This window comes from Neodiprion virginianus, chromosome 3 (genome assembly GCF_021901495.1).
Source record: "Neodiprion virginianus isolate iyNeoVirg1 chromosome 3, iyNeoVirg1.1, whole genome shotgun sequence".
Taxonomy (NCBI): domain Eukaryota; kingdom Metazoa; phylum Arthropoda; class Insecta; order Hymenoptera; family Diprionidae; genus Neodiprion; species Neodiprion virginianus.
Window position 1 is genome coordinate 28,503,636 of NC_060879.1, and position 16,397 is coordinate 28,520,032.

The 16,397-nt window shown below is 44.4% G+C and overlaps 1 protein-coding gene and 1 long non-coding RNA gene across 2 annotated transcripts in view; one reads left to right on the forward strand and one right to left on the reverse strand.

The window, feature by feature from the left end:
- Positions 1 to 12,350, forward strand: part of LOC124299781 (uncharacterized) — a 35,638-nt gene extending 23,288 nt beyond the window's left edge. Inside the window, exons 2-4 of the long non-coding RNA XR_006907062.1 lie at positions 11,215 to 11,502; positions 11,800 to 11,973; positions 12,123 to 12,350. This is a non-coding gene — a long non-coding RNA (uncharacterized LOC124299781). The remainder of the gene's footprint in view (positions 1 to 11,214; positions 11,503 to 11,799; positions 11,974 to 12,122) is intronic.
- LOC124299732 (cadherin-related tumor suppressor) overlaps positions 1 to 16,397 on the reverse strand; it is an 88,438-nt gene that overhangs the window by 17,703 nt on the left and 54,338 nt on the right. Inside the window, exons 2-7 of the mRNA XM_046753039.1 lie at positions 13,408 to 13,749; positions 11,219 to 11,455; positions 8,861 to 9,250; positions 7,901 to 8,317; positions 7,427 to 7,759; positions 7,089 to 7,266 (exon numbers count right to left, since the gene is read on the reverse strand). Coding sequence (XP_046608995.1) covers positions 7,089 to 7,266; positions 7,427 to 7,759; positions 7,901 to 8,317; positions 8,861 to 9,250; positions 11,219 to 11,455; positions 13,408 to 13,749 — 1,897 coding nt within the window. The remainder of the gene's footprint in view (positions 1 to 7,088; positions 7,267 to 7,426; positions 7,760 to 7,900; positions 8,318 to 8,860; positions 9,251 to 11,218; positions 11,456 to 13,407; positions 13,750 to 16,397) is intronic.

The window sequence follows — 16,397 nt, forward strand, 5'->3', positions numbered from 1 at the left end:
TAACCGAAGATAACCCTGTCCTCGCGAGATTTATTCCCGGCCTCGAGACAATTATTTAGAAAATTGCACGTCAACATGCATGATAAACGACTGAAGCACCAGGTACACAGATAAAGTACAGACCTTGTAAATTAATTCAAAGAAACAATTGAAAACTTGCTTTGGGCATCAAAATTGCCGCTAGTAGCAAAGGGAATAACAATAATCAGTTATTTTACGTCAGGTGTATTATTTAGTACAGGGTAAAATACCGGTTACCAAGTAAGAAATCTCTGGAAATCAAAGTTCAGGTGCTCACAGGCCCTTAACTCTGAAGCGAACAAGAAGACTTTTTTGTATGCGAGAGCTTAACGCTTCAAACCGTACATTAACGAGTTTCGACATGATGAAAATTTATCAAAATTGCATTTTTGCATGCGGATCATAGTAAGGTTCTCTCTTCTTTCAAATCTTGTCATTTCGCGAGGTGAAAACCTCGAATTATCAAAATTTCGAATATTGAAAATTATCGGTGGTTTAAACGTCGAACGCATCTGATTTTTAAAAGCCTCTAGGGTAATCGGTTTACGTCTTATGGAAATTTTCTGTGATCGATTATTCGAGATCTTGACTCTAGGGTAATGTGAACTATTTTTTTTTAATTTAACTATCTGAAGTTCAATCATTCGTAGTCTTGACGCTTCACATTGATGAGATTTGACACAATAGTTTAAATCCTCTCTTCTGATCATTTGAAACAGATTGTTAGGATACCAGTTCCGTCCTGGATCAATCCATCCACAGAAGGTATTGTGAACTTTGAACGTAGTACACGATTGACTTAATCTCTTTGACATCCTACTTGGCGGGTATTTGGGAAATAAAATCTTTGAGTGATATCGCAGCCATGACCAGCGCGTGCATTAATTCGTCCATATAGGAAGATGTGGGCTGCTTGCATCTGTTGTGTACTCGTGTGTATGCCAATGAGGCTAGCCGAGCCGTGCGCGCTATTAGCGTCACCTCGCGACGCACGTTGAATCTCTTGGTGCATCGCGTCGCTTCGGGCGTAACGTCGTGCTGGAAGAAGGAGACGGCGTCCGGGGACCAGGCACTAAGCGAGAGGAGGCCAGCATTGAGAAGCGATGAACGCAGCTTGACGGCGACCTTGTGCTGTCGGGCCAGTCGCCATTGTTCCGCGCGAAACGCCTCCATCAGAAAATTCAAAGCCCATACGCCCGCACTACGTCCTATCGCGGTAAAATATGGAGGTGGCGAACCGTTTTAACCGCACATCGGGATCAACCGTTGTAGATCATCTCTTGCGCGTGCATTTCTCATACAGTGTGAAGTTCTCCCTTGACGTATACGTACCGAGAGATTGATTAAGAACAGAAGCGAGAGGAAGGTTATCGCATCTTCTTGTCACATCGCCAATCAGGCGAGGTCACTTTTTGCCGCACGGGAACGGATTGATTAACCAGCGACAGTTGTGGTCAGTTAGTTAGCGTGGCAGTGGAAGATTGAGAGGGACATAGAACGCTCGTACTTTAGTCTATTTATAGGGTAAATATCACCTTTTACAGCATACGCGGTAAGTCAGAACCCATTGACAATTTACCAAATTCTATAACAATATCCTGTTTTGATCATGGCGTGGGCTCAGTGCATAAATATGCCAAGCACATTTCATACTTTACAATTTGGAGAAGGAACTAGTGAGTTAAAAAATTCTCGATACCAAGTCCTGAAACACGTCCATTGGTTTCAACGGAACCGCGAGCAGCTTCTTGGAAAACTGGATTGGTGCGTTAGTTAACGTGAATTTTCCAATAAATAACTCGGCAGTTTTATTAGAGCAATTTACTTGTCTTTCAAAGTGTATAATCGGTTAATCGTAACGATCCTCTGTGGAACGGTGCTTCTCAGAGTCGGGTGCTGCACTCAAAGTGTAAAAGGGTTCGACGTATATCTGCAGGTATAATAGAGTATCATATACTCCGTTCAGCGAAAGATTCTAAGATTATCCACTTTTGGTCCAAATCAAAGTCGTTTTAACTGATTTTTCCTTTCTTCTTGAGCTTTTACACCCGACTTGATGGTTCGAGGAAGAATTCGTTACATGAACGAATGGTATTCTCTGTACCGTTGGCCAGTCTTATGAAATCCTAGTGAAATATTTCTACAACCGAATTTCATCAATTACGTTACGATATTATATTGCGTTTACTTCGACTGCGGCGTGACAAGTCACGCAGCTGCGAGAGACAATATCTCGAGAATTATACAACCGTTATAGACACTTGAAAAGATTATATACAGCGAAGGAATATTCTGTTACGAAAGAAGAAAATCCTCCCAACAGAAACTTACATTACCTCGTTAAATAATTCATTTGAAATTTGAACGGTTAAACGGTTTGGTTTGTGCATGGTTGCATATTACATTTTATTTCAACGCCAATAAAAGAGAGTAACGATCCTAAGGTTCGAATAAAGTACATGCATAGATGTACTACAGCATACAATAATGCAAGGAGAGCTTGGGATCGACCGACGCATGTATGTACACGTATGTACATGCCTACACAATGGGTTTGAAAAGAGGAAGAATAAAGCTGAACAAGAAGAGATGTGCCTAAGGAGTGGAGGATCACGGGACCGCGAGGCGCTTGGTGCCGTGGTGAACGATTATCATAATCGCGCGTCACAACTCTGGAGGCCCCCGCCTCGCGAGATGGCAGGGACCTCGACTGTCGGGGTGTGACGACGACGCCGAGGCGCCCCGGCGCTCAGTTCCTGACACCCCGTTCGCTTCGGATTCCTCTTTATCAATAGTCGATTATTCAAATTCGCCACCAAATCTATCTACGTATGTATATTTATATATACATGTATATTGTATGGACCAGTTAGAATAGTTGTTATGTAACAATTTATAGCTCTGTGACGAATATTCGCCCGTTTAAATTTGGGTCCCACATATAATCACGATCGAGATGAGACCCTTCTCGGCGATTATCATAGTTGCACGTCACGACCATACATAGCGTGCATTATTATCGAAGGCTAGTCGGAGAGGGGCCCTACCGCGCATCTTTCTTCTAGGGTGTGACTGTGGCTGGCGTCGTTGAGACCCTCACGATCTCCACCTGCAGCCACGTATCCGGTATCGAGTACAAGATTCTTGTTACTTCGATATAAGTCCAGTGTTATGTGTATATACGTACTCGTACGCCCGGGTGCGTCGGTGATCTTTTGGATCTCGGAGCTGAACGATCGGCCCCGCGAGGCTCAATTCTTCCAAGGGTTTAAGCCAAGTGCCCGCCGCGCCTCGTCGGGGGCGAAAATAAGCTTTCGGGATACTCGGGTAATTAATGTCGTCGAGTGAGGACGAAATTACGGAATTCAGCGCCGGCATATAAAGTGGCCGCCCGCAGGGCACGCTGGATATCCCCGCGCGCTTTGCCGATGCTTATACGTATGATATGCATGTACGCACGCGTCTCTACATCGAGTGCATATACGATTTACGTATACTTCTTCATCATGTACATGCACAAGCAAGGCGTGTATATAAGCGCGGTGAGTGCTAGTAGGTACGGTAGGTACTGTAGGTACTGTTCACCGCGATCGAAGCCACTTTGTCTCTTCAGAATTCAGATGCCTACATACCGTCGTTGCAGCTCGCCCGGTCTTACCTCCTCCATCCCACGTCCGTGCAGCTAATGTTGGTGTGTACGGTGTGTACGCAACGTATAAGTTGTACACGTTTACATACGAATTCACGCGCATCCACGCACACCTTGGATACAAATGTACGGGTATAGTAACACGAATACGGCAAACAACCAATCACGCGCGTCGTTCTAGCGGACGCATTCACTGGTAACTTCGAAGTAGCGAAGGTTCCGAACTGATTTGCGATTTACATTGTTAAGTTTATCCTTTTACTTTTATTCTTAAACTTTGCACATCAATCGCAATCGGAATGAAAATCTCACGGTTTAATTTTCCAGCAGTTATACGTATTTTCGTTGCGTATGGGATTATTCCGTGGAATACACGTATAAAGTGGCGACTTTTGTATGCGCTGGTTAATTTTATATTGCATATAATACGCTATGTACTTGAGAAGTTGGGTTACTTTTTATTTTATTTTATTTATTTACCCTTGCCATCTCTCTGATAACGCGCGGGTATAAGCGTGGCGAGTAACGCCTATGTATCTATGTACAAGAGTGGACCAGTCAAAACAGCTGCAATCGCCTTGGGATAAATTGAGATCGTCCAAAAGAACGAAGAATACACTGATAGTAAATATTACAGAAATAATGAAGAATGCTCTGTTATACCGTAACATCTTTACCTAGAGAATAAGATATTTAGTCTTTTATTTTTGTATTTTAGATTTTTTAATATTATTTTTAACACGACTTCATCACTTCGTGATTATTGTTAAGCACGTCAAAGAATACAAGTCAACGGGAGCGTTAAAGACGATCGCAACGTTTTCAATCGATGCATTGCAACAATAAGACGCGTATAACTGGTTCCTTAACCCGAGCGACAGCTATGCACGGGTATAATCTTTTCATTTAACGACGTTTCTGAAATTCAACTTTTCAGGTCTGTTCTAACATTCGAAAGAGTGCCAATTATATACATTTATGTCCGCCTAAACGGTGGTTAAAGCTTCGGATGCATAATGCGAGGTGTGCAGTGGGTTTCAGCTTTATGTTTAACGTTCGGATGTTCAATATTATATAGCTGTGGCGAACTGTTACTCTTACAATATGAAATGCTGTGGAAGTAATGGCTATAGTTGCACGTGTTATCCGTAAACGTTCCTGACACATGTGTACGTATGCAGCTCAAGTTGCACGTTTTCGGAATTCAATCGTTCATTTAAACGAATCAGAGCCCAAATTAACATTTGAGAATAATTACATATTGTCAATATTAAAATTCTTCAACCTCCGACGAATAATGGAATTCGGCAATTTCAGAATTGCTGGAAATACAGCGGTTGAACGTCAACGCTGCTCTTCCTTATCATGTATTCAACATGATCCACTATATTATACATACATACTAATAAATGGCAGGGAATCGATCAATTGGCATCGTTTATATAATTGCAGACCACCACTGTAGGATTGTGATTAGGGTTTGTTTTATTAATTTATTTTGTATATATTTCTTTCTTTTGCCAGACGTTTCAATCATGCGTAATAACAGGCTGTTCAAATACTATAGCCAATGTTAAGGAGGAACGGTACAATAAAAAAGGACTGGTGATAATAAAAGAAAAACAGTTGGAGCAAATACCGAGCATTTAAATATCAATTTGTCCACGTTCTCTGTCGCGAAATAAAACGAGTGTACGAATTTGGGTAATGATTTGTTCTTTAGCGGCGCGTTAAATACTCATAGTTTTTTTAAAAACTCTCTTTATCGAGGCGTTTGATTAGTCTCGCGTGTCGTTCGTACCTATCGCTGCACGCAGCTAAGAATAATATGAGAACTCGTATCGGTCGCCGCGAGGTTTGATGCACAGATAATCCGTGAGTCGGGGCCGAGTGAGTAGGTACCCACCTTATACCTTATACCTTACGCCTTACACCTTATTCTGTATCCACTCGCGGTCCAACTTGGACCCGATTCTCTCTTCCACCGCTTCGTTAAGGCTATGTTCACGCCGCTAACGGCATGCAGCTCTAGCCCTTCGTATCGAAGATCTTCAAAACAATTTATCCAATTCAACTGCTGATGCCGCAATCACGTATTATGCGGATCTTTTCTTCAAATTGTCGCATTTTACAGTATTCATTACGCACAGGATTAGAATGGAATTAAAATTTGCGTAAATCTTTTTAAAAATTTCACGTCCTGAGAATACTTACTTCTTATCTTGTTGTATACGCGATTATTCGCTTGTGGATTTAGCGTTGTTTACGATCGTCTTTCTCGTCATCGAAAAAATTACGGTGAAGCTCCTTTTAGACGGGTGTGCTCGGACCAATCGATCTCGTATCGGTCATTCGTAAGGTCAATCGCAGCTCTCTGGAGATTCTAATCGCGGAGGAACGGAGCGACCCAACTTAAAATCAAAGGGTGGTCCGGGGGCCAAACGAGGTACATATACTCCTACCTCTGCCTATACATATATCTATGTATATGTATATACACGTATATTCTAGCTTGGTTAAAGAACGGACGCGGTAGGCGTCGGGCGAGGTTGTCGTCGGTGTGAGGACAGCCTTAGGCTCGAGCCTTCGCAGTCCCGCATTCCTGTTTCCTCTATTGGTTTATTTTGTTTCGACCTCCGCGTGTCTCTATCTCCCATCTATATCTACGAGAGCCCACTCTGGCCGCGACTGTATCGCGCATGCGTGCATCACACGCCGGACGGTGGACACGGAGCGTAACTTGGTGGTAAGAGGTGAGGTGTTGGTGAGAAGGGCGAGAGGGATTCCCTTCCAGGAGTCCCTCCCCATATACCTCTGATGCCTGACCAAGCATTACACTTCGCGCGCATCGTGCAACTGCAGCGTACTTCAACCGAGAAGACAGGTTGCGGTAATGACCTTCATAGTATCGAATCGAACTACTGGCGGATGTGGGGAAAGGAAAAAATTCAACCCTTGAGAGTAAAGTTTCCGCATATCGAGTCGAGGTCGGAGGCCGCGGTGAGGGCAATCGATAACCCTCGTTAAAGAGTCGCCTTTTCTTCTTCTTCTTTTTCTTCTTCTTCTCCTCATCCTCCTCCTTCTTTGCTACCTCGAAACTGTACGACGCGACGCGACGTATCCAATGACACTACACACTGAACCAGCGCGGGAGCAGTATGCTAATTCTTACGTGTACGACATCAAGCCACTCGCAACTCGCACCCATATAACCAACCTTCGGCTGTTTCTTTTATCTAAGACAGTCGGACAATCCGGCTAACAATGATCCGCGACGTATCTCGGGTGGCAAGTGGTCGCAGACCGGTGATCTTGATCGTGATAATGGCGGGCAACGCGCGTCCAGATGATGACAAGATCGTCAATAACCGTTGGGAAAGAGGACTTAGAAATCTTTTGTGGCTCTATGCCGACTTACCCGTGTCCATAGCGACCAGCGTCAGCGTGTATTCCGGGACCATTTCTCTGTCCAGTGCCCGCAGCAGGAAGATGTCTCCGGTGCTCGCGTTTATACGAAACAAATCCGTGTCCCCCTCCTTTAGGAAGTAACGAACTTGATCGTTGTATGGCGGAGTATCGGCATCGTATGCCTTCACCTGGAACGGACGAGGGAACCAGTTATACCAAAAGGACTAATTCAGGGGCGAGTATTCATCTGCCACGTCGCTCTAAGCACAGCTGTTCTCGTGATACCAGGAAGTGGGTGGCAACTTCTTAACCAAAAAAATCGTCCGCCTTGATCTTCGAAAAACTCACCTGCATCACGAAGCCGCCTCCAGGCGGTACCATGTTTTCCATCACGTGCGCTAGGTAAGGAGTATCGAGGAAGACCGGCGCGTTGTCGTTTATGTCCAGAACCGAAATCGTCACTTCAGCCGTGTCGTCCAGCGAGGCTTCGCCAAGTTCGGTAGCGCAATCTTCTCCACGGATCGTCAGCAGGTACCTTGCCTTGCGTTCGAAGTTTAGATTTTTCGCAACCCTGATTACACCACCGTCCTCGGATACGGTGAAATCCCGGTTGTCGTCACCAGCCGCAATACTGTAACGAACTCTACCGTTTGCACCTTCGTCCAGATCCGTAGCTGAAACCTGTAAAGGGTACCACATTTCACGTGAAATCGATTGAGACTGGGATACGCTTGTTACGTCCAGGTTTTCTTGCACGATCAGCAAGAGAGGACCGAAAGATGGAACGTTTTTATTCTCTTCTGAAATGGCGTCGAGGCGTACCTGAAGAACACTGGCGCCTATGCTGGCGTTCTCTGCAACTGTCGCTGAGTATTGCCTCGGATCAAATATCGGGGAGTTATCGTTTTCGTCGAGTACGGTAACGACGATAGTAGTAGAAGATGATTTAGAGGGTTCTCCTCTGTCTCTCGCCGTCACCTCCAGTGTGTAGTTTGGCTTATGCTCGCGATCGAGAGCGCCGGAGACCCGGAGGAGACCATCAACTGCACCGAGACTGAAGGGAAGCTTGTTGTGCTCCTCGAGGCTGTACTCGACGTATCCGTTCCGACCTTCGTCACGGTCGACGGCCTTTATAGCCATCACCACGGTATTTGCCAGCGTGTTCTCCATTATGGTAGTTTGATTCGGTGAAATAAATTCTGGGGCAACATCATTCACGTCCAGTAGTACCACGGTGATCTGGCAACAAGGATTGTATTTTTTATCATTCTTATTTTTTAGCCGATGGTCTCTTTCACAGAGCGTTCGTACTTGTGTCACGGTACGCGGTTCGTTAATTGGGGAGGAGTTTACGGAGTTGCGTGATTAGGTAGAGAAAAAAATAGTCTTCCCAGAGCAATGTACCTCCGTACAACTCTTATGTTTTTCAGCAATATCCTGTCAAAATACACTAGTAATTCTTATGTATTCGCGGGGTTATGAAACTACTGCAATATTATACTTGTCGCCAGTGTGTGGTTTAACTATACGAGTCTTATCTGCTGGGTGAAGGCTAAATCAATTAAGACAGTCGTGGAGGAGTGACTCGGAAATGGAATTCTTCGACTCAATGCGAATCAGGGGCGGAGACGAGCTGTTTAATTAGATTCGACGCACCGCTCTCTGACTCTTCGCTAATTGGATGACTAGCCGACGACTCGTCTAAATCCTTGATGAAATATCGCAAAATAGTAAAAGACCTGGTTTTACCATTTTATCACTTGTTCTTTCACATTTGCTCACCTGAACCGTAGATGACAGAGGTCGATAAGGTGGCTTCGGGCAGTCGGTGGCGCTCAGGACCAAATTATACAGCGGTCGTGTTTCACGGTCTAACAATTTCCTGGTAAAGACCGTCCCGTTCAGGGCGACTCCGAAATCACCGTTCTCGTCGCCGCCGGCAATCGCGTAAACGATGTTTCCATTGTCACCTGAATCCAAGTCTTGAGCACCCACTGATAACACCGGTGTACCGATCGTCGCGTTCTCCAGTACTTCCGTGGCGTGTGGGCCAGGCTCAAAAACCGGGGCATTGTCATTGAGATCGATAACGTTGCAGTAAACTGTCACGGTCGATGATAGAGCCGGAAGTCCTCCGTCAGTCGCTTGAACGACGAGGATATAGTGTTGAACCTGGACGTAAGAGATAATTATAGTTTCACGCTGTAGGTTGGTAGGTTTTTTAATTGAAAACAAAAAGAAGTTTAACGTCTTTTTTTTTTATCCACGACGCAACCTATCCTTGCACATATCTTACTTGAGTTTCGTGACTTCTTTTTTCGATTTGTTAAGCAGAATTGATTGAAGTCTGTGTTATGAAAGTAAAAAACTAAAGTTGCTCCGGATTATGGATTGAATATGGTACATGATCGATTTTAAAGAGGTCATTTCTCATTTATTGCTATAAAATTCATTGAATATCCCGCATCGATCTCTGTTCCATGATCATTCATCTCTTGCGAACCCGTTTTCCCTGGATCAACGAAGTATGATTTTTTTCGTTTTTATTTGTACGTATTGATATGTATACGTACATGTATAGATGGTCGAATTGTTTCAACACGCCCGTACCCAATGCTTAAACTTTATCTACGGAACTGTTACACTTACGTGAATTGTATTAATGTAACGGTAAGTTTACACTCGTTCATTGATTTGCGACTGGCGAACAAAATTGGTACGGTCTGTCTCGCCTCCACGGCTTTTCGGTGAAAACAAGCCTACATTTAATGCTTTTTAAAAGAAATCGACGAACCCGACCGATATAATCGTGCGTTGTGTTAAAATCACTGTGTTTCTGTGTTTCGAATGCTCTCCTCCATGTGTTTGAACATCGTCTGCGCGGAGCTCACTCGGCTGTTAATCTTGGCGTGTATCTGTTAGGGCGTTTAGGTTGATGAAGGGTTCTATAAGCGGCCTTTCCCCCGTCTCTCCCCCCCCCCCCCCCCCCCCTCTTCGCCGCGCCGTTCTCTTCTAACCCCCCCTCGCTTTTCTTTCCGCCCCGTCCAGATCTTCGGCCGCCACAGGTTCCTTCGAGTGCTGAACCACCAGGACTTCGGACCTAGCATTAGAAGCGACCCGTACACGTCTGTCAGGCTTAAATTTTTTAATCTTAGCCCAATGCTAAGCCTGGTGTAGGAATAGCGCTGAAGGCATCTCTACCAACCGTCCGTTATCGTGGCCTGAGGCAATAGTCAGTCCTTCGTGATAGGGGTCCTCGTTCTGATCCTGGATTTTGATCGTAGTCCCTTCACCATATACATAATATTTCTATGTGGATACGCCGAGATCGATATAGATTTCGTTTTCTTTCAGACCCAAGCATGCAGTCCTGTCTCCGAAGCGTTGGAGACCATTTTTTTTTCTCCAGTGAACAGTACGTATTCGTTTTGAATGTCGTTAGTTCAAGCGACTGAAATTTGATACCTCTAATTGAACTAGATTTGCTAACAATTAATATAGTCTAATGCGATTTTCGAAATATGCAATTAAGTTGAAAATATGCTGAAACTTGTAGGAGAAAAAAAGTAGGCTACATTACTACCCTTTTCTTTTTTAATTTATGTCCTGAATAGAGACGTTGAATAATATCCAGCAAACTGCTTGTAACCTACATGGGTATTTACGACGTATTTTTACCTAGTGCGACACCTTATGAACCAGTTTGATTTTTATCTCGGGACTCGGTGCAGGTTATAGCGTCGACCGTAGTAACTAGTGTAGCGAAACAGGATATTTTTCCCCCCCATTTATACCGTGATGAAAGTCATGTTTACGCACGTAGCATGTCCTGTTTCATAAACTGTTCGTATTCGGTGGTTAGCTACCGTGCGACATATTTTTAAACGAACGAGATCAAGCGAGGACACTACACTAACGACGGCATACATAAATCCTTAATTGACTCGGTCGACGGTAACGATTACACGTGCCTATTCCCAGGGTTCAGTTTCAACGGGGTTGTCAATAATTTATATGAGACTTATGCGAAAAATTATCTTGTAGGCGCACCATACCGACTTTCAATCGATCATGTCGTCGAATCAATAATTATTTTGCAATTTTTACAACGTTTCTAAATTATCATTATTTTATAGGTACCTGTTCGTAGTCGAGACTGGCAGACAGCGTGAAAACCCCGGTGTTTGGGTTCAGTGAGAACACATCGTTAGCCCAGTCGGAAATCAAGGCGTAGCTCAATTGGCTGTTGGGCCCTTCGCCATCGATGTCAGTGGCAACCACCTGGCCAACGCGACTTCCTCTGAGGGCGTTCTCAGGAACGTCGAAAGAGTAAGCCATGGCCTGGAATGTGGGGGCATTGTCGTTCGTGTCCGTTATCTGGAACAGCGCAGCAGGAAGAGTTTTCTTTATCTCTAGATGAAAAGGTAATATTATAATCGTGTTACGTTTGATACAACGAGTAAATACTGTTTAGGGTCTTGTAAAAATTATACAAGCGCAAATGGTTTGGAGAGGATTCCGTAGCAGCGAGTGAGAACCGACTCAGAAACAGCTGATGGATTTACACTCCCCCAAACATCCTTTGAAACACCACTTTACCCACAAAACTTAATTGTAACTGATATTTCGACTTGGATGGATAGAGGTTTCAAGTCGACTGAATGCCGCCGTTCCGTTCCAAGTACGTGATATCTATACCATAAAAAAATTAATCTTCACAGGAGAAAGGAACGCGAGCCAGGTTTAAATTCGAACGGCATTCCGAATTGGGCGATTGAAGATGTCTAGGGGCTTCTTGGATGAAAGACCGTAATGGCGGTGGAGGGGTTTGCAAAAACTAACCGAGCCTCAAGATGATGAGGAGACGCGCTGCCTGGTGGATACTGGAATTGGTGGTAAGGGGGGGATGATGCTGGATGTGAGGGATACTGGGGGACCGAGGGAAGGAAGAGATTCCGCAACTGTCCATCGAGAAGGCGCGTCTCTTCTTCCAAGGATGTGTGCGGTCAACTATGATCGGATTGTCGTTCCTTATCCCTTTCAGAGAGAGAACGGAGGGGGAAGTAAGAGGCCGAACGAGCACAAGAGTAAGAGATGAAGGGAGCGTTACAGGAGGAAGAAAAAGGGACAGAGCGATGAAGAGAGATGCTCCTTGGGAACGTGTGTGTACGAGAAAGACGGAACGACGTTTCCAGCTAACGAAGAGTGTTAGTTGACCGTAAGTATTGATTGCTGTGCATTTAATTGCTTCGACGAATTGCAGCCGCGAAAAACAACGCGAATAAAAAGATGATACTCTCCTCGGTGGTAAAGTATACCATAATATTTCTTTCGTGTATTAGTAATTTTCGTTTATCTCTCTCTCTCTCTCTCTTGCCCCGCTCTTACTTTTAATCTGACCGTGATTAAGCCGCTATTCAAAACCGGGATTCGTGACTCTCGTCATCCCTGGGAATTTTCCAATGATAAACCACGTAAAGCCCGTTATAAAAGCAGCACATCTTATCAGACAGCTAACCGAAGGTGGGTTAGATCGGGTCGGTATTTCCTGGCTTGGCGTCGCGGCGGCTGCTTGCGTCGGAACGGGATGCAATGGGAAGCTGAACCCACGCGCACGCGCCTCTAGGGCACAAAGGTCAGTCTTCGCTTCCTGCTCTGTTCAATGCCAATTGGCTATCGGCTATTGGCTATTGGGTTTCGTCGGATACTACGTTAATTACGAGTAAAGAAGGTATTCTACGGTGGATCACCGATGCTAGCGGAAAAGTCTGATCTGAGAATTATGGTTTTATTTTAATTTTTATTGTAACATTACAAAAGCAAGTAATCCTGACAAGACTTCTTTGTAAAAATAGTTTAGTTTTTTTTGATTGAAACTAATCGCTTCCAACGATCTTCAATACGATCCTATCTTGAAATCGTTATCAGTTGGTACGCTAGTTGCATTCTTTTCTCGTAGCTGACCTTTGTTTCAAGAGCCTCTCTTAAATCCAGATCAATAAAACCCTGAATACTTAAGGGGCTTTGTTCTCAGTTCGTTCATCAGTTTGGTGGTGTACTGTGTTTACAGCATTCGTATTCATTTCACACCTGTCGTGAGTTGTCGTTCTGCATGAGAAGTTTCTGGTTTTGCTTAAGGAGATACTAATAGCTGGAGCTATTGTGTTATTAGCGTTGAGGAGAAGAAAGACACATACGCCGAGTCAAAGTGGACGTTACCGCCAGCCCATTCCGACGAATATAACGAACTGTGAGTGTAGCTCTGAATATAATAACCTAGCTGCATAGTGCCGCGTTTCTAAAGATGATTAAAGGTCTCCAAGTCTTACCTGGACGGTAAGAGTGACGTCGGTGTATTGCACTCCGTCGTCGGCACGAACTCTCAGGGCATATTTCTCCTTGGTCTCTCTGTCCAGTGCTTCTGCAAGCCTCAACTGTCCCGTCGATGGATCCAGACTGAACTGAGTGTCGCCCTCGTTTTCATTCGCGACCTCGTTCACTTCTGGACGAGGTACCAGGGTGTACTTCAACGTTCCGATGGTGTCGGGGTCGTTGGCTCGAAGGACCGTGATCAATGTACCAGGTGGCGCTTCCTCGGATACCTCGAACTTCCACGGTCCAGATCTCCATGTCGGGGCAACGTCGTTTTTGTCCAAGACAGTCACTTTGACCTGAGACACGAAAAATAGACACGTTTGCGATTATATTCATGAGCTTGTTAGCAAGGGTTAGGGTGTAGATATAAGGTGGACAAGTGGGCAGGTGGACAGACAGATGGATATATACATAGATATAGATGGACAGTTAGATAGTACATGTTTTATTAGTACCAAGAACTATGATTCCCTCAGGCATGCCATCGAATGCAGAGTGAACTTAACTATTATCGATTTTGACGATCATCCATGGGATATTCGACGGTTGAGATTAAAGGACTAGCACGCGCTCTCGAGGCAATATACTGCATGTTACATCCGTACTCCCAATTCTCGAATCTCGTCCTTCCGTCTTGTTTGGTACGTGGGGACGGAAATTGAATATTCGTCAAATTTTCACAAATCTTATTTACTAGACGCTGCTAGACGCTTCAATCAAGCGTACGCAGCAGCCATCCTACAACTTTGTATCCAAGCAAAGTTTCACCGTAAATGTATGCTGCGGATACACTGATATGAGCCGATGGTACAATTTATATGGAAAGAATGGCTACAATCGAACCTCAGGGGGTCTGGGATCCAGAGTGAGGGCTAGCGTAGGGAGAGAGAAATTCGCCTGAGACGTTGAAAAGTTAACTGTACTGGCCAACGGTGAGAATATTGGCCAAGCCTGCACAACTGGTCTTGAATGGCGTCACTGGGACCAGTCCTTATTTGTACCGTCTTTACGTCATTAGTTATTATCATAGGATCGGTGGGAATCTAGTCAGCAATGGATCGCGTATCATCTTACAGGTTATACTATGTACTTATTGTCCATAACGTGTTAGTTACGCGAAAAGCAGCGGCCCCAATCCCGCTGACTCCGTGACTTGGATAATTTGGGTGACTCAATAAACCGAGTGAAGCAAGTTGCCCAAGAGAATATTCGGAAAGCCTGCTTACATCGCCGTGTAAAATGAGATGGACACAAAACGATACATAGCCCGAAGGCTTCTGATACTAGAATAGTTGGCTCTCTGTTCGATGGACCAACAGTTCTTCTCGGAAGGGAGTCCGGCCTTCCTATCTCCCTCTTTCTCTTCTTCTGCCTTACCCAGTCGTACTCTCTTTCTCGTTCTCTCCATTGCCTTTTCTCCCGGGCCCTCGTTACTTCTTGAGTAACCTGACCACGGTGGCTCTAGTTGAAAAGACATAGGAGCAGACGAGGAATATTTATATTAAACAAACAAACATACATGTGCGTAAAAAGGAGTTCGACCCTGTTGACGGACGATCATTTAAGCGCGAGATTAAGGCATCCGATTGAGTGAAGAGAAGAGAAAAAGAGGACGGGGAAAAGTATCTTTTGAATTTCTTCGTTCTTCGTAGGGCCCCGCGTGATCAAAACTTGTTTATATCTTGAGATGTTTTTAGTGAGTCTAGGAGTAATGGTGGGTACGTCAAATCTTTCACGTCAGCCCTCCTTCATGCGGTGACTGTCGTGAATTCTAATTACTTACGAGGATCTAAATGGATTCGTTTTCCTGCCGCAGTAGTCTTTATCCCACAAGCGCGTTTAACCGGGCACAGAAGCGTCGTTTAAAGTATCGTTATGCATTTTAAGGACATGCCTACTTCTCGCCATGCAGCTAACGTGCGGTCAGATTTGTTGGCAGGTTTCTCGTCATTTCTAAAGACACTGCAACAGGAGCAGCGTACCGGCAACTCGGCAGGATCGAATGTTCTTCGTGCAGTGTCAATGAGTAACGACAATAAATTACCTTATAATACGACGATTAGAAAACAGCACTCATTGTATATAGATTCAAATACTTTATTATTGACACTTGGGCACGTAGTTCGCGCGTTCCGAACGTGACGTAAATTTCTACGAGGTTCCCAGACCTATTCACACTGGGGAATCTGTTCGTTCCTTCTCGGCGTTGTTACCTTCAATTTAAAAGTCAACGGCATCGGCTCCGTGTGCCTGTATGTACGTGAATACACAAATGTATAAATCTCTACGTTTTACACGATACGTTTATATCGTACACGTGCGAAAACATGTACTTTTGGGATATTGTACAAACAGGTAATCCTTTTCAGTAATCTCCCGGCGTATATTTTCCTTCCATCAATTCGTTGTTAGATAATATGAATTCGAAACGTGACCGTGATACGTTCTCTCATAGTTCTCATCCATTCGGATGCCCATTCGGGCCTCATGGTCCCGAGTTTCGGGCGGGGGTACCGTGAGAGACTTTATAGGCCCGATGTCACCTACGCGCGCCGAATTTTATTAAGCCTTTGGCACGCATTTTTGCAATTCTCGGACGAGTGTAAGCTTAAGTGATACCCGTGTCCTGCGATGGTAAAATTGCTGACACGTCATAAAGTTGCCATACGTGCTTCTTTAAAATGCGGTGAAAAAAGAAGTAACATCACAGTCAAATTCCTTCGATCCTGAGGGTTAAACGCAGAAAAATTGCCGCGAACAAAAGATAAAACGATTGATGCGACAATTGAAGGTTTTTTTTTCTCGTATTAATGATTACTTGTGACTAATCCATACAGGCAGGATAGATAGTAAAAACGTATGTAACGCGTGTGCAAATTGACTCTTGGTATGAAGATTGATTCAATGATTCCAATTTACGGTATGTGTGACCTTTGTAGCAGCT